This window comes from Nematolebias whitei, chromosome 5, assembly GCF_014905685.2.
Source record: "Nematolebias whitei isolate Nwh7 chromosome 5, NemWhi1, whole genome shotgun sequence".
Classification (NCBI taxonomy): domain Eukaryota; kingdom Metazoa; phylum Chordata; class Actinopteri; order Cyprinodontiformes; family Rivulidae; genus Nematolebias; species Nematolebias whitei.
In genome coordinates this window covers 13,968,582-13,995,369 of record NC_056502.1, presented here as the reverse complement: position 1 = coordinate 13,995,369, position 26,788 = coordinate 13,968,582, and the positions used below count along the sequence as shown (strand labels likewise).

The window sequence follows — 26,788 nt, the reverse complement described above, 5'->3', positions numbered from 1 at the left end:
TCTATCTATCTATCTATCTATCTATCTATCTATCTATCTATCTATCTATCTCTCTATCTATCTATGCAGTAGTGCATTTGAAAAGTATTCACTGCACTTCACATTTCCACATTTTATGTTACAGCCTTATTCCAAATTGTATTAAATTAATCTCATTCCTCAAAATTGTACACACAATACCCCATTATGACAATGTGATTTTTTTTGTTTGATTTTTGCAAATTTATTAAAAATAGAAAACTAAGAAATTACATTTCCGTAAGTATTCACAGCCTTTGCCATGAAGCTCAAATTGAGCTCAGATACTGTTTCCACTGATCACCCATGAGATGTTTCTACAGCTTAAATGGAGTCCACCTGTGGTAAATTCAGTTGACTGGACTTGATTTGGAAAGGCACACGCCTATAAGGTCCCACCGTTGACAGTGCATGTCAGTGCAAACGTCAAAGGACTCGTCTGTAGACCTCTGAGACAGGATTGTGTTGAGGCACAAATCTGGGGATGGATACAAAAGAATTTCTGCTGCCTTGAAGGCCCCAATGGGCAGAGTGACCTCCATCATTTGTAAATGGAAGAAGTTTGGAACCACCAGGGCTCTTCCTAGAGCTGGCCGGCCGTCTAAACTGAGCGATCGGGGAGAAGGACCTTAGTCAGGGAGGTGACCAAGCACCTGATGGTCACTCTGTCAGAACTCCAGCGTTCCTCTGTGAAGAGAGGAGAACCTTCCAAAAGGACAACCATCTCTGCATCAATCCACCAATCAGGTCTAGAGTGGTCAGACGAAAGCCACAAGGCACATGGCTAGTCAAACAATGGCATGTGATATTTTGTTTTTTAGAAATATAAAACAATGATTATTTTTTTCTTAAAAAGACACACAAATATGAAAGAGGCTGATAGCTAACATAAAGCAATACCTTTAGCATGACACTGTTTAGTTTGTTGTTGTTTCCTCATCTGAACATCTGTATATGCAACACTAGTTGAGTAAACTTTTAGACCTGCTGACGTTCTGATCACGTGCAATGATTCAGTCTCAGCATAATCAGCATTTACACAATCTAATTATAGCGAGCCTATGCTCAGCACTCATACATCGGTGTAGTAACACAGACATTGTTCGTTTGAGAAAACTACAACAAACTAAACAAACAAATGGCGTCAATCACAAGTGCGCACGCTTAAAATCCACTAATGCCTTCTTTCTTTTCTTTGCCGTTTTTGAGAATAAGTTGAAAAACAACATATAATAGGACCTCAGTTAGCTTGCCATTAGCTTGCTCTTTTCTCAAAGGCTGGTAATACAGTCGAGCTTGGACTAGAGCCTGGAAGTTGAAGCTGGAAAAGGACCAACTTCCTTGTCAGCTGGTTACTGTACAAGTTTGAAATTGCACCCCCTCCATAATGAACAGGATACTGCCATTATACAGGTCGCGCTTGTAAATGAGTCCTTGTGGCTCAGTGAGACTAACCTGTATAAATAAAGGCCGACTGAAAAAAAATAAAAAATAAAATAAAATTGCACATCAAGTAATTTTTTTTCTTTTTTCAAGAGTTGACTCTTTCGATTTACATAGTTCTTACCTTGCTTCTGTTCAAATATCAAGTTGGACAATTATGTCTAGATATACGGCAGCACAACAGCTCAGTGGTTAGCACTGTTGCCTTACAGCAAGAAGGTCCTGGGTTCAATCCCCGCTTGGACCTGGGGACTTTCCGTGTGGAGTTTGCATGTTCTCTTTGTGCATGTGTGGGTTTTCTCCGGGTACGCTAATTTCCAAGACCAAAAACATGCATGTTAGGCTGCCTTTAGGCCCCCCCTTAAAAGAGATCTGTGACCTCAATGGGATTTGCCTGGTTACATAAAGGTTAACAAACAGTTTCTTCATACTCTATGAGAACTGAACCCATGTCACAGTTGACAAGGGGCAATCAATAACTGTTTGAGAGAACATCACGTCACAAATGGCCAGACTATCCCTTTAAATAAGCTTTAAAGTAGTACAGTTACAATAAAACGAGAAGCATTGTAAATATCTAAAGACTAATGAGACAAAAGTATCAGAGTCAGAGTTTCTTTATTGTCATTCGCAACTCATGTGGTACATGTGGTGGAGCGAAATTATGTACACAGGGTCCCAGTTACATCCAACAATAAAATGTAAAAGAAAAACAGTAATAACATCTAAGATATGAACTAAGAAAAACATCAACTAAATATACACTAAGCACTCATAACATAAAAACATTATGTTGAACATCAGCACAAACATGAACATGAGTCTGTGTGAGCAGATGAGCACGCATGAACACATCAACCTGAAACAGATCAGCAGCAACATGAAACAGATCAGCAGCAACATGAAACAGATCAGCAGCAACATGAAACAGTATCACTGATGTATTTAAAACACAACTTAATGACAATACAAAAATTATTGTTGACTCTAACTATATCACATGTATAAATTAGAGTAAAACAAAAAAAGAGTATTTTTTTCTGCAGAAAAATTAATATTTATATCAAAACATATTCTAAATGTAAGCTGTATGTTTATTTTAAAATGTTATCAAAACGACTAGACATACTCACTTGACAAGTTTGTTCTGAGACTGAGTCACATTATTGTGATAAACTTCTGAAGTTTAACAGTTAAATTATAGTATTTTATATAAAAACAGAAATATACACAATTATCGAACAGGAAAGAGGGCCAAAGAAATAATTTTGAGTGAAGAGAAGTATATTTTGAGAACTTTTTTTTTTTGCACTGCACTGGTGAGCGCAATTTTCCTGATTTCGGGATTAATCACCACCTGACGCGCTCTTGTAATTTCGCTAGTTTAACAAGTGTAATTATCTTGATATGAAAAGGTTTAATTGTCCCTGACTGACGCAAATGGACACTGCGAGCAGCGCTGCTCGCGCGCTCTTCATCATACATTCGTAGGATTCGGAAGTTGCGTCAGCACGCAACTCCGACGGTCTCCCAGGCAACGCCGCGTGCAGCGGTGACGCCAGCGAGGGCCCCCGGCTCGGCTCGTGGTGAGTGGGCGTGACTCCCGACGTTAGTTCCCCCTCCGCCCCCTCCCAGTTGTGTCTCCGTCAGTGTGGGCGGGGCTTCAGTCTGAAGGCGAGCGAGCGAAACACGACACCCCCCGAGGACTGAACGAGGCACGAGGGGGGAGGAGGAGGAGAGTGGAGTGCGAGAGTGAGTGGAGGACTAAAAAGTCTGCGAAGAAAGAGCTCGCTCTCCCTAACGTTCATTTCTGCCAAATAAGTAAAGGAGTCCTGCGGAGGAGAGATGCCGAACAGCGACGAAGATGCGGCGGGGACGGAGTAAACGGCTACCGGACAGTTAGCTTGCTAGCAGTTATCGAAACAACTTGAAGAGGAAAAAAAAAGCTCGAGTCGGGACGGTTGGTCTTCTTTTTTTTTTCTTCTCCCCCCTTAACTTGAGCAGCTCGAAACGAACCACAGGACCAGAAGAAGTGAGAACCAAAAGGAAAAAGCCACTTTACTTTTGTGTTTAAAATAAAAAAAAAGAGTCGAGTGAAACGGAGCGGAGAGTGAGCGGACGCGGCTCGAATCAGAGACGGAGCCGCAGAAGCTACCAACAAAAAGAAAAAGTTTGCAGTGTGTCTTCACCCGGTTCTCCAGACTGGAAACCAGAGCGGGAAGAACCGGAGAACTAAAAGACTGACTTTTCTTTCCACAAACCCAAATTTGTGGGATTCTCTCAAGCGTCTCAGTTTCTGCCAGAGCTGAAGCAGAATGAAAACACCTGGAGATAGTGGTGAGTTACGTCCCCCCCCATGCTATGATTGTTCCCTGCCATTGTGTCTCTTGTTTACTTGGCCGTGCTTGACAGTACGTGGATCGCTGATACCGGAGCCGAATAATTAACTAGCATCACTGTTCAGAATAAACTCAGCAAAGACCTGTTGATCACGAGTGGCGCTGCTGATAAGCAACACAAATCTGGTGCAGCTTATAGAACTGTACTCTCCGGATCTTAGAGGAAGTGGTTGAACTACTGTAAAGCGACATCCTCCTCTGTGTCACAACCTTATTTCACCTCTCAGCAACTTTTCAGAGAAGCGAGTGTCTTGAAATCCTAGAAACCCTGGTTAAAGAGAAGAGCTAACAAACTGTGGTGTGGAGGTGATTGGATCTAAGCCCATAGGAAGCTGATATTAACCCAGTAACTGAGCACACCTTTGTCAGATAGCTTATTTGGCCTGTCAGCATATTGAGGTGTGTGTGTGTGTGTGTGTGTGTGTGTGTGGGGGGGGGGGTTGTTCTAGTAGTGTGTCTTTGTCTAATTCCCGAAATGCTTGCATAAGTTTGTTCTTGCTCCTCTGACTTCAGGTCAGTTTTTCCTCAGAAAGGAGGAAGTGGAAGGACATTGTGTGTGCCATTATTGCAGTTCATCATTTCTCACTGTCAGACATTTATTAGCTGTCCTGGCTTTTGCATACAGCTTTTAATTCACTGTTTAGTAAGTTGTTGATGTTTGTTTTTGTTTTGCTGCAGGAACAGCCTGTTGAAAGTTATGCTTGGGACGGTCCCCTCCTTTCTCTCCACCCTGCCCCCCCTTCCGTCCCGAATCTCTTTGCACCCAGCCTCAGCCTTCCACATTCCTACACACTATCACACACACACACACACACACACACTCCACAGCAGCTCAGACGAAGCTGCCTTGACATCACCCAACATCCCACCACTCCTAGACCATTTACAACAAGGAGCTCAGTGTTTGTGTGGTATCATATTGCTGTAGGCACTAAACGTTCATTGTGTTTACAGTTTGATTTATGCAATTGGAAGTGTTGCTACCTGTTTAGTGGAGTTAACTGATCCTTTACCTTTTAACTGGTGTAGGACTTAAGTTATTTAGCAGCTGCACTGACAGTGGGAACAGTTTATGATGATTTGAATATTTTTGTTTTTATGTTCATAATTTGATCTCAGCATTTTGTGCACAAGAAAATCACTATTCTAAAAAGCATCCAAGTGTCTAGAAATGGCATAAATGCTGAACCCCCCCCCAAACATTTAATTAGTCTTTTTAGCTATACATTATGTATAATGTATAGCTAAATGTAAAATGTATAATAATTAATCAGTCATGCCTGCTCATAATTAATCAATAACCAAGGAAGAAAATGAAGACTGCGTCAACCAGCTTACTGTAACCCACAATTGAGTTCTTGTTGTTTTTGTCATAAATGATACATGTGTACCAAAATTTCAAATAATATTGAAATATTGTGTGTTTTGACTGTTATTAATAGGGAAGTGCAATATTGGATTTTTGGCCGATATCTGATATGCTGAAACCTATTTGGCCGATACCGATATTATTGTTTTTCTATTGTGCCGTATGACTAATCATGCTAACGACATCCAAATGTCTGTGGTAAAACTCTCCCAAGTACTAGCGGCTATTAGCTTCTCAATGATGTTGGAAATGATGGCTTGAAACTCCGGTAAGGCTATGTCAGAAAAATATCTCAGACTGGGGACGTTGTAGCAAGCAACATAGTCCAAAAATCTTCAGAATCCAACATCCTCACCAATGGAAAAAAAACTTCCACAGACGAAATTTTGAATTTTCTTCTCCGTTGTGAGATCAGGTAGGCGCACGTGACCTCATCACGTTGTGCTGCCGCTGCAGGCATCCTTGTCACTGGGTTGTCATACAAAAACAGCGTCTTTTAAATCGGTGAGTTATTTTGATGGAATGTCCGATATCGAGCTTGAACGCTAATATCGGCCGATACCATGCCGATAATATTGTGCATTCCTAGTTATTATGGTTTATATTTTGTTAAATTACATTAAACAATATTATTATTAATTTTATTAAGTGAAAAGTACATATTGTGTTATAAATATCGGCCATTGCCAGCCCTTCTTCCAAAGATGAGCATCGACCATAGACATGCTAATATGGATGAACCTCTAATGCAATCTTACATGAAATAATATACAGATACAGATATTCTTTATTATCATTTCTGCTGCGAACCAATGATTAACATTTTCAGCACTAATTGGTAAGCATAAAAGTCTGGCTCAGAGTCCTTATCAAAAGAGAAAAAAAACATCTGACCTTTGAGCAGCACCTTTAAGTACCGGAAGTTGAATTTTTAAATTTGTTAATCTCTATTGTCCTGATCTGTTTGATCTCCTGCTGTTTCTGCATATGCAATCACAACACAAGCTTTAACCCATAAGTGCTTTACATCACTTAGATTAAACACAGTTGTGGGATGTGGATGGATTTGGAAAAATGTAATCACTCCTTCCTGGAATGTTGGATGTGGGATTATGTCTCCTGTGATAATCTGCTCACTTTTATGGGGTTTTCTTCCTTTCCTTTTAACACTAGAGGCTGCCTTTCACTTCTATTTTCAACATTGTTTTAGCTTAAATAGAATTTCTGCTTAGAATGTGAGTGCAGAGGATGATGGGGTTTTGTCTACATCTGGCAGGTGGACGTTGGTTTCATGGTGCTGGAAAATATCCAATTTAAGTTCAGTTTATGTCTAATCACAGCTGTTTACCTGGTCTTTGTTGGTGATTGATGAAGTCTTGAGTATTGGCTAGAAGCAAAGTGTTCCAAAGGTTGCATTAGTCAGCAGAGAGGTGGTATTTATTTCAGCTAGACTTGCACAGTCATACATCCACCTTTTGTGTGTGCCTCAAAGAGTGTACTGATGATTGATTGGGTTCTGGTGATAAAGACTTACAGAAATACAATTAGAAGTGTTATCAACAACAACACACACTAAACTGATTGTGTAATAAATCCATTTTGCCATCAATCTTTAGGGGTTTCAGTTCTTTTTCCTCCCTCCTTCATTCTTTTTTTCATCTGATGGGATGCGGACTGGTGTGTGTCTTTGTGTGATGGAATTGCATGGTGGGACTTCTGGCTCTAGAGTGGTCATTGTGTGTGTGTGTGTGTGTGTGTGTGGAGTGTGGGACAATGGTGGGAGTGGGGCAGGGTCTGGGACTGATTGTGTGTGGACTTGTGGGGCCAGGGACCTCTCATTTTGGTAATAATGGTGCAGAGTAGCTCATAGTTTGATGGTGCTTTTGACACATGAAGAGACCCCTGGAAAAGTGAATTTAATTAATCCAACCAAGGTTACTTTTCACCAAATGTGGAAAACATAGTTTTAATGATAATTGCTTAGCACCTCACCCTGCTTTCTGAAAGTGATTGATGTGCTTATGGGATGTGTTTCCATTTATTTTCAGACAGACGCACATAAAAAGGCAGGAAACAAAAGCTTGTGACGAATGAGTTTAAAACAAATATCTTGTTGTTTCCTTGTTTGAGTTCCTGAGTGTGTGATTGTGAGCATATGCTTTTCAATCTCAGCAACTGCTGCGATGATAAGCACCATGATTACCCTTATCTGTGAAACCTCCCTTGCAGTGCTGACCACAGCAAAACCAATACCTCCTGCTGTCCCCATGCAGTTTTACAACCGGCTTCATAGAACAATGTCCTGCTGTGATTGGGCTCAAGCTGACATATTTAAAGCTTAAAACCGATAATGTTCCGCAGCAGAGTTGGTTATCTTTCATCTGAAATACCCGCCAAAATCTGCTCAGTGCCAAGAACTGACTTTGATTGCTTGTTTGAACATCTCAGCTGTTGGGATCACCTAAAGCTTTTAAGCCAGTGTTGCTGGTAAACGTGATAAATCAAATTCAGTCATTTTCCCTTTTTCATCGTAGTGTTTAAGGTGTAGTAAAACAATAAGAGTTACAACACTTGGAAGATGAAAATAGTTGTTGTTTTTAGTCATAACAATTTATCCTAAAAGCTGTGATGCTAAGTTGACAAATGACTTCTGGTATGGGAGGGGGCTTCAAATGTGGAAATGTCTGCATTTAACTAGGAATGTGACCAAAGGGAACAATGTGCCCAGCCAGTTGACACTAATGGACCTCCGCATCATTAGTCCTGCACCGCCCTTGACCAGAGAGGGACCACAGCCATCAAGGCAGCACTACTATTGACGGACTGGACACTTGTAACCTGTGGTCACTTGTGGTCTCTCTTGTAAATGAGTTCTCGAGGCTCAATGGGATTTACCTGTCTAAATAAAGGTTGAATGAATGAATTGTAACTTCTGCCTCTTGTCTCCCTCTGACTCAGAGAACTTCATTTTAACCTCAGATCTCCCCATCAGATCATACAGATTATCCACCTCCTCCATAGGCAGCATCATTTAGAGATTCAACACTAGGGAGCTCTGTTTAAATTTTTTCTTTTTTCACGGATAACTTGGCAACAGAAGTCTGTGTGTCCCCAGGCCATGAGCCATGTCTGTGATGCGAGTTAATCCCAGTTTTACCGCAATAACATTGGTTGTTGCCCACATGACCCACATCACTTTTATTGGTTATTGTTCAGGGACAGTGAAGGGGTGGGACTGAATGAGATGCACTATTGACAGATAACTGTAAAACTCTTGAAGAACATATTTGTGGCTGCGCACACAAAAGCCGCACACACTCTGCTTCTTTTTTATTGGAATTCTTGGACCTCCCACATTCCTGCTTAGAAGGTTAATAGTTGCCGGCTGTGTTGCATTACACATGAGGGGAAAACAAAAGTTACTATCTCTTTAAGCCCGCCTTGAAAATGGTCGTAGTTTTTTGTAAAGTCATGCACACGAGCACTGAGGTGTGTTTTAACAGTTATTAACACTACTTTTATTTGTATAATATAAAAAATGTGTTTATTTAGAGGTGAGACTTTAAGTTTAAAGCTTTGCAAAAGGACACTACTTCTTCATGCGCACACAAGGGTTTCTTTTCAAGTGGGTATCAAAAATTCATGTCAAGAATGCAGCAAGGTGTGTTGGTGTGCATGGATCGAGCAGTTCAGCAGCTTCTTCCACATGCATGCGTACTGTAATGTAATAAGGGGAGTTTACAGTCCGTCACTGTTCATTCTTTGTTAGAGGTGACTGAAAGGCATGTTGGAGGCAGTTTTTCATGTAGGCAGTCTTTAAAGGTATTACTTGTGAACAAGGCTTGTATGTTCGTGCTTGTGGGTGTATGTAACAGCCTCTTGGTGACGGCGGCGCCAGTGAAACTGATCTGAGTCTGATGACATGTGCAGACACTCACACACGAATGATGATCAGGTAACTCTATGCCTCTGATCCTTCCAGATGAGGGGTTTTATTTTGGATCCTTGCAGCACAGTGTCCTTTAAGTTCAAGTCTGGACCCTCACCTTGCTATCAGGGTGTATAAGCTGTGAGACTGTAACATCACTTGGGCCGATTGCCTTTTTGCTGTTACCGTTCCCCAAAGCCCATGGCTCTTAATTTGTGGAGCAGCAGATAAAATAATTAATAATTCTGCAACATGGAATACTTTTTTGTGAAGCCAACATCAGTTGTCACAGATTCCTTTTATAGTATGCCAATATATGACGTGTAAAACTAGTTATTAGTCCTGCAAAAAACTTTGCACATTTTTTGAGACAATAAAATGTTTTTAACAAAAATGACAGTTTTTACTGTACATTGAATTGAATTGAATTTCACAATAATGGTCTTAATTTTATTGTTTTGTGCCCAGAGATGACATTTGTTGTGTGCTTGCTCTATATTTGTAAACGGATTTAAATAAAAATGAGGGGGAAAAAAAAGTTGAATCACTCTTTAATGTAAAATGTAATGGTGCAAAAAAGTAATGATGTCACAGTGGTTGTTTCACAATTCTATAATTTTCCTCAAACTTGAGTGATTCCACATATCTTTTTTCTTTACTTTCTAAGAAAGCAGTTGTGACTGACCAACAATTATATTTATTTATTTTTGTTTCGTAAGGCCAGAAGTTTGGAAATGTGAAAATTTGTAGTGTTATAAAAAAAAATGAAAGTTGAAATAACATCCACTAAGAGTGGTGATTTCATCGTTTATGCCAGTAGATGTAGTTTCTACGCAGATACACACAGTCAGAAGTTTGTAGTAATCTTGAATTCATGGTTCTGCACCAAGCATTTGCTTTTTTTTTTTTTTCAATGGTAGGGCATGGCTTGAGTGGTGTTGTAATCTATACTCCTAATCTTCTTAGATTAACTCTAATAATAATGGTCATGCTGAGGGCATCATTATAGCAAGGGATCAGCACAGCTTGGCTCCTTATGTACAGGATCAGAACAAACAGGTCAAGATATTTTCAACTGCCAACATAGTTCAAAAATAACTAGCAGGGTTGTCATATTTCTTTTCCAGCCTGCACTCAAGACTATAGTAGACGCTGGCCTGTCCCCTTGTCCCAGACTCTGATTTAGGGAGGAGGTGGTTAGTGGAGCTCCTAACCCCGCTATAACCCCTTAAGTCCATTGCAGTCAGCAGACACTCCCTACAGAAAAGCAGCGTGTTTGAATAGTTCCTCCAGCTATTTTTATCTGGGAATCTGCGTCTGTGTTGGATGCATGGAGAAGGGGTGGAGGGCAAATATCTAATCTAATTTTGGATGATGGGAAGTCACCAAAAGGACTTCTGTGCCACTTTCAGTGTCGATATTTGGCGTGTGTGTGTGTCTGTGGTTGGCTGCGGCTCTTGAAATGCTGTCTGGCGCCAAGTTAAACTTTCTCCCTTGTCACCCTCCTCCCCTTCTCTCCTTTTCCCCCACCCCCACTCCCCGTCCAATTTTTTTTTGCGTCCCTTCCCTTCTCTTCACCCCATGTAAGGAATGCAAGATCACATTTAGAGTTTTTGTTTCAACTAGTAATTGGTCTTTCACAGCACTGGAGCCCATTGTCTTTTAGACTTTTACCATTTTAACTTTAATCCTTGTTTTTGCCTGAACCCATGTTAAAACATGTTCTTTCTCTCTCCTTTTTATTTTTCAGCAAAATCTTTGTGTTAACTCATCATTATGTATGTCACAGATAAAATATGTCTACATTGTACCGGCATGTCATGTTAGTTTAGCTTTGTGGGAACAATTTGGCCCAGAATCGTTGTTAAAACGTCTGCATTTTATCAATAAAACGGATATCTGTAAACTCTACTCTTGAAATAATATTCATTCATCTCTTATTTTCATTTAAACACAACCAGATTTGTACAAATTAACAACTGGTCTGTTAGCAGGTGCTCACAAACAGATGCTTTGTAGTTGCCAACAAAATATCACTTTGTTTAGTAGCTAGATATGTGTGTGAAAGAATTTAACTGGAGAGAGGACATCCTCTGTCTCTTTATCTGCCAAGAGTGCCTGATCTAATTTAATATTTCTGGACAACCCTACATGCAAGCACTGTGCAAGATTTTGAAGAACAAGCTCACTGTTTTAGACAAAATTAGGCCAATCATGGCTAATCTACCTTTTGCAGTAATCAAAGGCCTGCTGCTGAATGCTGCTCTTTGGCAAGACTGTGACCCTTCAGCCAGATGGGGACATTCTGATGATGAGATGGGGTGTGTTTTCATTTCTTGTGCTTACACACCAATGCAGATGTCCCTGTAGGGGAGTGAAACCTTTTTATGTATCAATTGACCCTCCTATCTCACCATCCTCTCCTCTCTCTTGCAATCATTTCTGTGTCACCAATCTATGGGCTAATACCCCAGTGGCATCTCCTCTTCCATTAGCTCTCTACTCTTCTTTCCCTAATTCCTTTTTTTTTTTCATACACTGATGTTTTCTTCCACTGGATAGAGTTTAGCCTCCAACATAAGCAGGTACCTATTTGTAATTTGTTGTCAAGACACAAAAATCATAAAAATGTCAGTCATTATCAGCTTAAATCAGAAGTGGTTCTATTTGCTGGTGTTAGCTTCCCTGAGTCAGCCTAAAAACTGAAACTGTTTGAAAACACACACATATTCTGGATTCCTTTTCAATGCATGATCTTGAGCTTAGTGTGGCAGATTAGTTATTTTTCTCTCAACAGGACAAACTTTTGGTTTTGTTGGTTGATAGTCCATAGTCATCTTAATTGTTCATTTGACTTTTTAGACACTGGCTTTTTCTGAGCTCTCCAGGTGTGGGTTTTTATCTTTCACTGCTTGTGTGGAAGATGGCTTAAGAGAAACTGAATAATGTATTGGATCATTGGGAAAGTATTTATAGGAAAGCACAGCGATTAAACTTTAATAAGACAGCCATCAGTGCTTCACATCATATAGCATACACCCCACCCGAGTTCAACAAACTGACACACACGAGTGGACACACCGTTTGTGTTTTTCACCAAATTCAGCCATAAGTGAGTGTTTGCCAGTGTTGTATGTTGTACTCTTTTCAGCTCTTTTGGTTTCTTGATGTAAACACAAGCTCTTTTGGACAGGGGTGCTTTTGGTGACTTTATGTTCAGCTGAATAATTTATGGCAGAGAAGTGTTACACTTATTCAAGGACAGTGATTTAGATGTGTCTTTAGTCTGAAGATTTTTGCACAGTAAAAGTCCACAACGCCTTTCTTTTCCTTTTTTATCGACCTGGTTTTGCTGAACAGTTTATTGCAAAGTAGTTCTACAAAAGCTTTATTCAGGTTAGGTTTATTTTCTTACAAAGAAGAATACGTCCAGAGGACATGGCTCAACCTTGTTAGATTTATCTACCTGGATTGTTGAACATGCATCAGGACATTTATTTCCTTATATACAGCAATCAGCAATGTTCCATTTGATGATCATATAGAAATTTTGTTAGTTTAAATTGATTTTTTTAAGACTTATTTTCAATGTGTTTGCTTTTAAATACAAATTTTATATTCCAAATATAAACTACACATGTTTATTTTTTTAATAAAATATTTATTTGGCCTAAAGATTATGTTGGTCTGACAATGCTAAAAAGTCCAACTCTACTTTTCTTGTACTGGTTTTCAGTACTTGCACTTATTTAAAAGTGGCTTTGCATCATGTATAAAATTGTTCATGATGTTCTCGAGTTGTATTTAGCCTATGTTTATAAAAAAAAGTTGTTTGTTTCAGCTAATACGTTTTAGGGTTAATTAATTATTGAGCAACAATTTGGCTGGGGTTTAATTAAGGTAAAAGTTCAACATTTGCATTTTTAGTTCAGTGATAAGCAGCTTGGCGGGCCCCAGCTGTGTGTGTGCGTGCATGCATGCGTACAAGCATGCACACACACACATTCACCGCCCTTATACAGTAGGTCTGGCCTCGGTCACAATAGTTTTATCCGTGTCCATTTTTAGCATCAGCTGGGGCTTGTGAAATTACGTAACAACCAGGCAGCTGAATCCGAGTGGGCGCACGCGCATACAGTCCCCCTGTACAAACGCACACAGTGATTGTTGTTTTTAGGAGATTAAAGCTTTTGAGAACATTGAGCGAGATCCCCTCAGCAGTCATGGGATGAAAGAGAAAAATGAAAGTAGGGAAGAACTGTGTCAAGAACAGGGAGGAGGTTCTCAAGGCCTCAAGGCAAAGTGGGAGAGGCAACAAGTTTAACGGGCAACCACAAGTTTGATGGTGAAAATAGAGTTAAGAAAAAACTTTGGTCATAAACCAGGTAAGAGTGTGAGAAGGGAGCTGCTTATTGTAAAAAATAAAAACATGAATATGTGTCTTAAATGCTGTACAGCAAATTTTATTTGCATTTTCTCCCCAACTTGTAGTGTCTTGTTTCCAACCACCATCATATGCATTCATTGTAAACAGCAATTGTTTTGTGTGCATGTTGTCATGGAAACCAGACCTAATTGCAGCATCTAGACTTTTCCAAGAGGTGCCAATCAAAATATTACACCCTTGCCTCCAGGCTACAGAACGAGAGCAGGAAATGAATTAAAAGTGCTGTAACCATAATTTAGTAAATTGATTTTGCCCATACACAATAATATGCACGGGGCCTTTGTAGTCTTTTACACATGCTTTTCAGCTAGCCCCCTCACTGTATGGGGGTGTGTTTTATTAAGATGATTACGTTCGTCTGGCTAAGAATCAGCCAGGTTCTGAACTGGGTATTCCCTCTCCCTTAGGTGTGTTGTGAAAGAAGTATGTGTAGAAACAAGTGTGTGTTTGACTCACATCTGTGAAATTTAAATTAATATTTTTCCACATTTACTCCTTTGCTTTAGGTGTGTAAGATGTTCTGAAAGTTATGTTTTGAGTCGCACGTCAAAACTTTTATGATTTAGAACACGACAAGTGTTTTCATGTTTTCCAAGATGGGAAATATACTGAACAACAATATAACACAAAATTTTTGTTTTTTCTCCCTTTTTTCATGAGCTGAACTCAAAGATCTGACTTTTTCCATGTACACAATGGGCCTTTTATATTCAATATTGTTCACAAATTTGTGAAGAATATTTGAGAGTAAAGACCTTATCTGTGCATAGAAAATGTCTTAGATTGTTGAATTCAGTTCATAAAAAATGGCAGCGTTTGTGTTTTTTTTTTCTTCAGTGCCAAACAAGTCATAAGGAAGTTTCATTGCTCAAAACAATCAAATTTAGCTCTTTAGATTATTATTTTTATAATAGAACTTAATGTTGCTTGCAGATTAAAAATGTATACATGTACATCTAAATGGTATAGCAAATTAAATTTTAATTTGCAATAAATTAGGTTGACATACTTTATAAACTTTTTCTGAGGTGATATAATTTCCAATAGATTGTATTGTTGAATTGTATCGTTTCCACAACAATAAAAATCATTTAAAATATGAAAATATTGGATTTGATTTTTGATCTAAAGTATTGAGTTGGTCCAGTAATCACTTCAACAACCCCCCCCCCCCCCCCCCCACACACACACACACACACTACACCATGAATGCTCAATCAGAACGGTTCGATACAGCTCACAGAACAATAAGCTTGTATGCATGATGTCTGCACAGTGTATGTATTCAGTCTTTGTACATTAATACACGTACACCCACTCAGTGAGACGCACAACACACACGATGAGGTAGCGCCTCATGTTATGAGCTCCTCCAAGCGGAGGTAATTGGTGTGTGTGTACACTCAGCTCTTACATAACACTGTCCATGTAGTTTACCGACGGAGAGGAGAAAGTTCACTGCACTCGCAGTCTCTGTCAGTCAGTCTTTTATCTCAGTGATCTTACTTCCTTCCCTGTTGCTCATTCATTTTTCTTTTTTTGCCTTCTTTCCTCTTGCTTTAAACTTTATATTTTCCTTCTGAACCTTTGCTTTTGCACTTGGTGTATGCTGCCTAAAACACCATCTTAAAACTCTAGTCTTTGCTAAAAACATCTACGTTTCCATTAAGAACCTGCAGAAGTAGAAGTAGATTGAATAAATACATCTATCTGCTGGTTTTCTAATCATCACTTGTAATATAGGAGAAGTAGGCTGAGGGCAGTTTTGTGTAACACTAAGCCTGTTGCTGCTGAATTATGTAAAAAGTTCATATCTTATTATGTGAACTTGTAGGACATTCGCTTTAGGATGGATCAGCGGTTTAATGTGAATGAGCAAATGTGTAATCCTGGATTCTAGTCAATCCCAGGTCCTTTATCACACTGACGTTTAGAACATCCTGTTCATATCTATTTTGAATAGGCTCAAACATGTTCCTTTGCATGATATTCTTATTAACGAAAACATACAACTTGCGTAAAAGATTACATGATCATTCTGAAGCTCCTTCTTTGCCTATTTACTCTCTGTAGTGAGTGACAGCTCAAATTGGAAATTTAAAAAAGCTTAAAGCACCGGTTTCATAATGTTCTGATCCTTCAGTGCAGAGGTGTCTGCTTACATTACAGCCCTGGTAAATATGAGTGACAATTTTACATAATTGATGTGTATTTTAATGCAGTTTTTTTCTCACTGCTGAAAGATCTACAATGCTTGACATAATTTAAACGTTTTAATAGATCAATTCTGGTAATTTTTTGAATGTTCTCACTTATAAGTTGAACATAGTCGTGTTAAATCACCCAAACACCACAGTGTAGCAGACACTTCTTTCTTGCAACAAAATGAGTTTATTAACGGGGTTGATGTAGTCAGTTTTGCACCTGTTACATAATTTCCAGTCTAATTTAATGTATGAATTAAAAGTCATATGATAAAAATACACAAAGCAGCAGGCGTTCCTTAAAATGCCAGGATTTTCTTTGTTGTGTTAGATGGTTTTTAATCGTCGGTAGATCCAATCGGAGTAGTGTTTATCTCGGCTTACTTGTCACAAATCGCTTTAGCTCCACCAAACTTACTGACTACTGTCTTCTAAAAGTAAGACACCATTTATAAAGTTTAACACAGCCTCATAAAAAACCAAAAACAGAATATTCAGTTAAGCAAATATTGTCAATCATCCCCTCCGGTTGCCTTTCTCTGTTGCCTGGCTGGTCAGAATGACTGGATTAAATAATGAACCACCAGTTTCACAAATGTCACTCAGAGATGCTGAAATGAAGCCAGGTTGAAGACTGAGATTGACTTTTTATTATATGATCTGACTTTGTGTGTGGCTGGAGCAAGAACGTGAGAGTCCAGCGAGGACTGGTCTGTGCCAGCACGAGGCAGTCGAGTTATTACAGCTGAGCTCACTGCTACTAGTGCAGATTAGCTGCCTTTGTTTAGATGGTGGCTGGCACCATGTAGTACACGAAGGTACATAACGCAGACTGCAGTGGAGCTCTGTCATCATTTAAAGACAGCTGCTTCATGCTGTCTTATGACACACCTCTCTCTTCCGCTCAGCGTTACTCCTTATCTCTTTATGTTTTTCCTCTTTTCTCAAGTTACATCATCATCAGTTGTTCTCTCTTGCTCCCTCTCTCTGCCTCTTGCATAACATCCAGCTTTATTCGCTCCAGCTGAAAATTCTAATCTTTCCCACGAGGCAGAGCGAGATCAAACCAGAAGAGGAGCTGGGTGGGCCAAGCTTTCTTACCTGCCTTTCTTATGTGTGCATTTCCTCGTTTACTCTGTCACTTTACAAATATTGTTTTTTTTTTAAGACACCTCTAGCACAGCATTTAATTAAACCTGTCTATGTGTGCTAATGGTTGTAAATACATTTTTGTGTTGTTAATTACCTCAGTCTGTTCTATAATCTCTCTGTATCTGCATCCCTACCCTGTTGTCAGCTCACTTGGCAGGGGGACTGAGCAGTGATCATCTACTCGTCCTACAGCATTAGTGGATGCACAAGCACACAGACACATTTAGACAAACCTGGGGAGAGGGGGTTTGTGGACATTCCACCACTGAAGCCAAATATGCTCATGTTAATGAGACCATGTGCCGACTTGGATTAAACCCAAGAATACTGAGTGTTACATTAATAGATGCACACAGGCTCGCGTGTGTCTGCAAATACCTAATGGAGAGGATGGGTTATTAGGATGAAGTTTCCTCCTCCTGATTTTGCCAAATGTCTTACACACAGGACACAAAGATGATATGCTGGTTGGCAGAGACGTCTGCGAGAGTGAGGTGTTACATAAGGCTGATCAACACTACTTAATCGCCTCAAGGAGACATGCTTAACAAATTGACCGAGTTGGGGGCAGGTTAAAAGAGCGAATGGGAGGTGAAACAACGCATGACGAGGGCAAAGGTGCAGGAAAAGGACTTCAAGAAGGCTGAGCGGGAATGAATGAAGGGTAAAAACAGTATGGCAAGAAGAGGAAGCAGTTACAGGTGGTGACAAGGCTCTTGTCACTGTTTACGATGGGATAAACACACACCCATAACCACACTGTGCTCTGCCCTCTCTGTCCCCCTCATACCCCACTGCGACGCACAGTCACGATTGCCAGAATCCTGTTTATGAGCACAGTGTGCATTCCCATGCCTGCGTGCACTTGTAAATTCAAGTGAGTTTTTCTTTTTACATTTTTATCGTATGGTTTGCTTCAGGTGAGCTAAATGACTCCTTCATATCAGTCAAAGCAGTAAGTTGCTTTGTTATTGTTAGAAACTGCATCAAAGAAATGCAAAAAGAAATCTGGTAATTTTATCATCTTAAATGGCCTGAACTGGCTAAAAATGTCAGCGTGTTAATGATACCATTACACTGTAACCACTGAACTTTTTAAATTTGCTTTAAGTATTTGAGGCAAAAAAAAAAAGTTTTTAAAATAGTCAGAATTTAGTTTATATGGTGATTTTGTATGGATTTCAAGCTTTAGCTAAGCTGGAATTATTTCTGATCAATTTATAATTTACACTGCCTGGCCAAAAATAAGTCGCCACCTTGTTTTTACTAAGATCATAGGTACGAGCCTCCTATTGGATAATTATTGCATGAGTGATTATCTTTCAGCTGGCAACAAGTTATTTAACCCCAACTGGTGCAATGAGTTGTTTTTCATTTCTTAAACAACCATGTCGAAAGACATCGCGTGGTCGTGGAAAAGAGGTCAGCCTATTTGAGCAGGGTCAAATCATTGGCATGCATCAAGCAGAGAAAACTTCTAAGGAGACTGCAGAAACTACTAAAATTGGGTTAAGAACTGTCCAATGCATTATTAAAAACTGGAAGGATAGTGGGGACCCATCGTCTTCGAGGAAGAAATGGGGCCGGAAAAAAGTCCTGAATAATCGTGATCGGCGATCACTTAAACGTTTGGTGAAATCAAATAGAAGAAAAATAACAGTAGCACTTAAGGCTATGTTTAATAGTGAAAGTAAGAACATTTCCACATGCACAATGCAAAGGGAACTCAAGGGATTGGGACTGAACAGCTGTGTAGTTTTCAGAAAACCACTAATCAGTGAGGCTAACTGGAAAAAAGGCTTCAATTTGTTAGGGAGCATAAAGATTGGACTCTGGAGCAATGGAAGAAGGTCATGTGGTCTGATGAGTCCAGATTGACCCTGTTCCAGAGTGATGGGAGCATCAGGGTAAGAAGAGAGGCAGGTGAAGTGATGTACCCATCATGCCTAGTGCCTAGTCATCAGTGTAAGATCTTGGTGAAAAATTAATGCATCACTGGATGGAAATAGATCTTGTGTCATTGCAGAAGCTCAATGAAACAATGCCACAGCGAATGCATGCTGTAATCAAAGCTAAAGGCGGTCCAACGAAATATTAGCGTGACCTTTTTGGGGGGGGGGGGGGGGGTTTTTTTTTTTTTTTTTTTTTTTTTTGGCCAGGCAGTGTATTTTGTCACATTAAAGCAGAATTATAATTTTGAAGAAGAGTAATTTACCATCTTTGGCAAAAAGTTCTTGAGCTTGACTTTCCTTCTTTTGTGGGTGGACTTTTGTTGGTTAAAAGGTCAAACCAAAAGCAGTTTTTGTACTTTCTTAAATCGTCTGCTATAAATTCTCTCCATTTAGTTTATGTTCTCCAAAGAGAAAACCATGTTCAAGCACTTTACATTTGTCTGTTCTTGTTGTGGTAAACTGAGCCAAATGACAGTGTTTAGCTCCTTTCAAAGGTTCTTTACTCATGATGACAGTTTGTTGTGCTTGCGGTTCTCCTCTGCTAAATAAATGTGGAAGAAACCACAAAACTAAATACCTAAAGTTCAGTCAAGTTGAAAATTTGTTGTGGTTGTGACCTTTACTTCATCTTTGTCCTGGCAGTTTTATGCCTTTCCTTTTATTAGCTGTTCTTCACTTATTTTACTACCACTGTTTTCTTCTTCCTTTGACCTTTACCACGTTTTACTTCTGTCTCCTCTCAGTCTCAAGTGTGCCCTCTCAAATACAAAGACTCTCACACATTTTGTGGACTGACTGCCAATGTGGACAGATTTTTTTTTTTTTTTTGCCTTCATCTAAAATTAGCCTCAATAGAAGAATGGCAGGAAAGCACATAGGGGTGGATTGTCACAAGAGAGAAGTTCAGTGGCTATGAGTGGGGAGTTGATGGAGGAACAGACCAGAAGTATAAAAAGGAATCAGTTGATGGGATTTAGAGTAATGTAAACTTTATGGTACTGTTTATTCACTCAGCAACCACTGAGGACTCAATTTTCTAGTCTTGAGAGATTTTCTATGGTCACTTTGTAAGGCTCTGTCCACGTCAACGCAGATATTTTGTGAAACGACTCAAACAAAACAAATTAATGCTAGCTGCCCTTCCCAACTAAACAAACAGTTTTTGCTGCATTTGTACATGTTATCTACATGGAAGGGAATTTTTTGTTTTTTTGCATATTTGTGGTTTTATGCATTGAACAAATGCTAAAAATCAACAAGTCCGTCCCTTCGTCCATCCATCCATTCATTCATTGTCTTACCTGCTTCTTCCTTTCTGGGTCATGGGGTCACTGGTGCTACTGGTGCCAATCACTGACATCACAGTCACTGTGCGAGAAGCGGGGGACACCTGGACAGATCTCCAGTCCATTGCAGGGACACATAGAGACAAACGAGACAAACAACCATTCACTCTCGCACTCACACCTAGAGAGAATTTTAGAGTTGCCAATCAACCCAACATGCATGTTTTTGGTCTGTGGGAGGAAACTGGAGTACCCAAAGAAAACCCATGCATGCACGGAGAGAACATGCAAACTTCACTCAGAAAGCTCCCCGGCTGGGATTTGAACTGGCAACCTTCTTACTGAGAGACAGTAGCTCTACCGACTGAATCACCGTGCCACCTAAATCATTAAGTCCTGGTGCCATTTTCACCTTGTTTTTCTCTCCGTATAGTTTACTTGATCCTTACCTTTCTGGAAATAAATGTTGGTTGTATGCTTAAAAAAGTCAATGTTTAAGAGGAAAACTGTAAATTATGTAATAAAAGAGCTACAATGATCTAGTCAAGCACATGATGCACTTATATAGTTTTCTGTTTTTAACAGACACATTTTCTCTTCTGAATGGTTCAGCATTGGCATTATATTATTTTTTTTACCTTGTTTTTGTCTCATATTTCCACTCCAAAGGGAAATAAATCAATTACAAATAGTATTGTAGTCTAGGTCTGAGAAACTGTTTTTCTCTTGTTGTGGATGTGCAGACTTGTGTGACAACATTTAATACAATGAGAAGCGGCAGCGGTAATTAAAAGTTGCAACAGATTGTTAGTGAGCTGTGGTTGTTAATCTGACAATTAAGCATTGTATTTAGTTGTTTACCGTTCTGTGAAGTTAATGTAGATAGTCCAGCAACACCAACAGTTGTCAAACTTGTCAAAACTTGAAATGTATTTAAAAGTATATGATGGAAAATACAAGTCTCCTGTTTTGCTGTAATCAGCAAAGCAGGCCTACTGGTTTTCAGTCTTTTTGTCTTGTCATCATTATGATGCAATCCTCCCATCCCTGATTTGTGAATTTATCCATCTGTTAGCACCTTCGATGCTGGAAGGGATACACAACTCAAAAGTTGCTCCCCGAAGCTGCAGGAAAGTGTGAAGAACAACAGTAGTGTTTGGCAAGCTGCCACAGTCTCCTGTTCACTCAACATCCACAGACCCGTTTAGAACACCACACCAGCAGTGCTCCACTTTGTCCCAAAGTTTGGTTTATCTCTCCCTGTGGTGATCACTTGGCGAGGGAACACGTGTCTGTTCACATGTGTGGGATAGAAAATGCTGACCTCGGTCAACAAGCCAAACTCCAACCATGTTTCCTGCACACAGGAGCTGTCAAAAACTCGTTTTCAAGAAAGCAAGTGAAGCTTTTTATTGTAAATGTTTTTTCTGTAAAAAACCACAACGATGTGTCTTTTTTTTCTTCTGCTCACTGTGAATGCAAGGCATCATCATCAACGTTAGCAGCAGTGGAGCAGTGAGAAAAACACAATTCCCCATGGCCCACAACATATTCCACTCTGAACAACATTCAGCTCCATAACAAACACTCACACACATCCCCAGGCTTCCCATTTGAGTCTTTGAACATGAGTGTGAAGACTTTTTTTTTTTTTGTCTCAAAAATTTTTTGCCACAGGAGAATAAGAAAGGATTTCTCCAAGCATGTCGTTTTAAAGCAGTGACAAGATTTTGGAAATATATATATATATATATATATTTACTTCTACACAACTAAATGTTTTGCTTAAGGTAGAAACTGACAAAAACTAAATCTTATCAAAAGCAATTATCTGCTATTTGGGAGAACATGCAAATTAATTTAATATATAAATCGCATATTTTTTAGTGCCACAGTTTGGGTCCTCTATTTTCCTAACATTATTAAAATTTGAAGTATCCTACAGGAACAGGAATCATTTTGTTGCCTAATGTAATAAAAGGTATAGCCATAAAAACAATTGTATTATTTATGACTTGTTTTTTCAAAATAAAATGTTGAAAGTTTTTTAAAAAAATCTTCCTGGGATATCTGCACAGGTTATTGGGTAGTGTTGTTGCTGTTTTCTTCATGGGGCAAAGGCAGCAAGTGGCAGAAGAGCCATAATTATTTGCCAAAGTAAAATCTTCTTTAATTTGATCAGAAAACGCAGCCGTGTCCAACATATGGAAAATAAACTGAGTAAATCACAACTGTTGTGTGAGAGCTGTTTGCAGTCACAATTTATTTACAATTATACAAATATAATTGAACCTCTTTGCATTTAAGAGCAAAAAGTGGATGATTGTCTTTCTGAATATAAAGCTGTGAGGTTTTAACACAGGCAACACGATGGCACAGTTGTTAGAGCTGCTGCTTCAGTGAGAAGGTCGCCAGATCGAATCCCAGCCGGGGTCCATTCTGGCAGGAGTTTGCATGTTCTCTCCGTGCATGCAAAGTTTTTTTTCCAGCTACTCCGTTTTCCTCTCACAGACCAAAAACATGCATGTTGGGCTGATTGGTAACTCTAAATTGTCCCTAGGTGTGAGTGAGAGAGTGAATGGTTGTCTCATTTGTCTCTATGTGTCCCTGTGATGGACTGGAGATCTGTCCAGGGTGTCGCCCACCTCTCGCACAGTGATTGCTGGATATGGTTACCAGTGACCCCCGCGACCTGGCAAGGAAGAAGCGGGTAAAAGATAATGGATGGATGGCTTTAACACTTTGCTCATATGAGCCATCATCTGAAAATTGTTAAACAAAAAGTACAAAATACTGGGGATAAAGTTATTAAGTTTGAATCAATACTAAAACCAAGCAACGCACTAAGTTTTCAGAAAGTACTGCTTCCACTCAAACCTAACACGGCATCAGCCTTCATCTAGTTCACTGCCTTTATATGTGAGTGCATGATGTCCTTCAGAGTCTTTTTACCTTCACAAGATATTGTTCTATCTACAAAAAGCAGAACAGAGCAATAAAACGACTGGAATCGGCAATATATATATATTTTTTTATTCATAGTGACTGTGCACTAATTGACCAACAAAACCAGAAATATCCACTTTTTATTAATTGTTCCTGGTAAGTGGAATATGTAAATGATCAATGTTAAACAACTGCCGCCACTGTAGCTAAATCTTAGCTAATCTATAGCCAGAGATGTCTTTCCTTAAAAAGTGCAAAAAAACAAGTAAAATAACACACATTATTCAGGGTAACATTGTGCATATACTTTTTAGCTTGTGCATTCCCTGTTTGTTTTTTTTTTCTTCTTCTTCAAATTAATGACTAAACTTCATCTAAATATTTTAACAGTGCCTTTCCATCACAATAAACACTCAATTAGATTTGGTTACTGTATTGTTTGCCAAGTTGTCTCTTTCTCAAAACAGTGCAGCCAAATGTTGCCCTCAGTTTGGGTTGATATTAAAATGTTTGTTTTTGTTATTGTTGACTGGGCCAGGATTTGTATGGATTTTCTCTTTCTGATATTTGTGACATTGTGAGAAAGAGGAACGAGGCAAAAATAACCAAATTTGAAAGATGTTTTGATTATTTGGGGATTTTTTTTTTTTTGTGCGAACACGTCTGTAATCGGGTGATGAATCAGGGGTGGATGGTTGGACGTTCACATTCTGCTTTTCTGTGTGTTAACATTTGTTTATTTGGGTTGTTGTTGTTGTTAAATAATTTTAGGCTTTCTGCTCTTTCGTTGCAAGATTTGACAGCCTGTGACTAAGCCTGTCTCACACCAAACGCAATGACATTTTAAACCATTTGATAATTTTAAATGTAATCATGTGTCCACAAACTACTATGACTCAAGATGTGTGATTAATATATCATCCTCTACAGAGATTGTCTAATATTCAAATTAAAAGTTTTAATAACTTTATCATTAGTAATGGACTAGCTTCAAGTAAAAATCTGCTGCAGAATAATGTACTAGTTAGCATTTGTTGCTGCTGCTAGAAGTTGTGTTTTCATTAATAAACTTTTTTCCGGCTTTTTACAGGACTGTGCAGTTGCTTTGTTTCATAGGTTGTGCTTGCCATGAGGCAGCCAAAGTGTTTAGGAGGGTGGAAAAGTTCTGTCTACCAGTCATAACTATTGGGCAAACATGCGCGCAGCACAGAGCTCTTGTCTCCTGACGACTACCTGTTGCTGGCAGATTTACCTCCCACTCTTTTTGTACGTTTTATTTTTTTTTACTTCCATCTCTTGGCGTCTCTTCATCTCTCGCTGCCTTGCTCCTGCCCTGCTCTTTCCTCCCTAATACCTGGTCTATTTGAGTTAGTGTTCCAGGCTTGAAAGGATTAATTGCCGTTTATGCTTTATTTTTTTGTTCTGTTCGTTTCTGGGGAGTTATTTTTAGGCCTTAAGTGTCTGGTTGCTAGGAGACACTGAGAGAGAGCAGGAGAAAGACAAGAGAATGGAGGAGAGTTTGCGTTGTTGAAGGCTGAATTACAAACACATTCACGCACTGAGTCAGCACTGACGCACGCTCACACATAAATATACACACGCTGGGTGTCTCGCTGTTATTGTGGACTTGTTTTTCTGGTTCACTTTAGGTGTTTGTCACTGTCGTTGATGTTTTAATTCTGGCTCTCCTGCAGCACCTGTAGTCACGTGCAAACTTTTATGAATTTATAAAAGCTCCAATCATCCATAGTAAAGTGAGCAGCTCTGTTCACATTGATACGGGGCTATGTACTGGTGGGAAAGCCAACATCCTGGCGTTCACATTAATGTTACTTTGTCACATTCCACCCACCTTAGCATTATGAGCAGCCCACAAAACTGCTCACACACAGCCCAAGGAACACAGCTAAGAGTCTGAGCTTTTCACCCTGCCTTGAAACATTCAATCTTATGGGTTCAAATGGAAATATTTTGGGGAAATTAGGTCCACCCACAATTAAAGATGACTAAATGTTCTCAAGTGCCACTCAATGCGTTGACCCTGCGTTTATTAGGGCAGTCAGCATTAGGCAGGTAGTCATAATGTTATGGCTCTCTCTGCTTAACATATTGACTAGGTCTAAGTCAAATGTTACTGGAAAATCTTGATGCTTTGATCCACTAGAGAAAATGTTTGTACCTTTTAATGCAGTGAAAGGTTCTTCCAGCACGGTTACGGTCCATTTCACTTTCTAAATTGTAGGCTCACTGATAATTAATACAAAGTTGTCCAAAGTGATCCCTTTTAAGCTGATGGTTGAACACCATCAAAACTCTAAAATAAATACAATTTGTAAGAACAGTACTCTTATCACTTCTGTAGCGTTTCCGATGCTTGTAGAGTCAACACTGAGGTGTCATGAAATTGTCTTTATATGACGACTATAAAATATTTAGACCTACATATTGCAAAGTTAAAGTCTGATAATTGTACTTGGTCCATGCTCATTACTTGAAGGAAGTCTTGGGCAACAAGTATACATCATTTTGTATTTTGGTAGCTATTTTGTATTTATTTTTGTCTTTTCTCTTGCACTTGAAAAGAACATGAACACGGTTACTTCCAGCACATAAAAATGATCATTGTGTCATATTGCCTGCATTGTGGTTTTGATTCCTGCCAGATTTCGTTGTGTCTCAGAAATTTCATGCATGCATACACATACAAACACACACACAGGAAACAACTCTGTTGCCGTGGTGCACAGACAACTCTTGCTCACATCCTGTCCCACTATGGTGGCACATTCCAGGAAACCGCCCTCCGAAGGTGCTACCTATCTCTTACACACACACAAACCTACACCTGAAAGATTTATAGGTTGATTCTGTCAGATCTAATTTGCTCCTTATTTTCTGCCACGGCAGATACAAGTGTTATTTTCACATGAGAAACATGTTTGTCTGAAGCGTCCCATTCACAGATGATACCGACCAACTAAGTGCAACACAATAAGAGGAAAAACAAGTTTTGTGTGGACATTAATGTTTTTGTGTACAAGAAGTTAACCATGGTAACAACAATAAATTTGAAACAGAAATAGTTAATATCACTGAAACTCATAAATTCTTCTTCACCGTTCTGTCATGGTCAAGGACTGAATAGTGATTGTAGTTTTTTTTTTTTTTTTTTTTACTCATGATCCTTAAGCCTAAACTAATAGTTTAGTATTTAAAAAATATTCCAGAGGCAGAACGTTTGACACTTTAATACAACTATATTAGAACAAAGAAAATATCACAGTTATAAATTAATACAGTAGTTCAAGTTGGCTGATATATCTATTTGGTCATATTAGCTCCAAGTAATTTGGAAAAATCAATTGAATAGATAACTTTCCTGATACAGGTGCACAACTTTAATATTTGAATAAATTCCCAATGTTATCAGGGAAAAACATTCAAACCTTATGTAGAAAAATAAATAAAATCTTTTTAGGTTGTAGTTTTGCTTAAAATGTTTCCAGCTCATTTGAACGCAATTAATGCTCTTATAAATTCAATGGTAAAATATCTGGGCCTCTGTTGCTTTAGTAGGACCAAAGACAATTCACATTTAAAGGTTACATTATTGTCATTATATATATATATATATATATATATAT

At 39.1% G+C, this 26,788-nt stretch overlaps 1 protein-coding gene across 1 annotated transcript in view; it reads left to right on the top strand.

The window, feature by feature from the left end:
• Positions 1-3,670: 3,670 nt before the first annotated feature.
• The window catches only part of erfl3 (Ets2 repressor factor like 3), a 51,098-nt gene continuing 27,980 nt past the window's right edge, over positions 3,671-26,788 (top strand). The window contains exon 1 of the mRNA XM_037676200.1: positions 3,671-3,798. Coding sequence (XP_037532128.1) covers positions 3,777-3,798 — 22 coding nt within the window. The 5' untranslated portion in view covers positions 3,671-3,776. The remainder of the gene's footprint in view (positions 3,799-26,788) is intronic.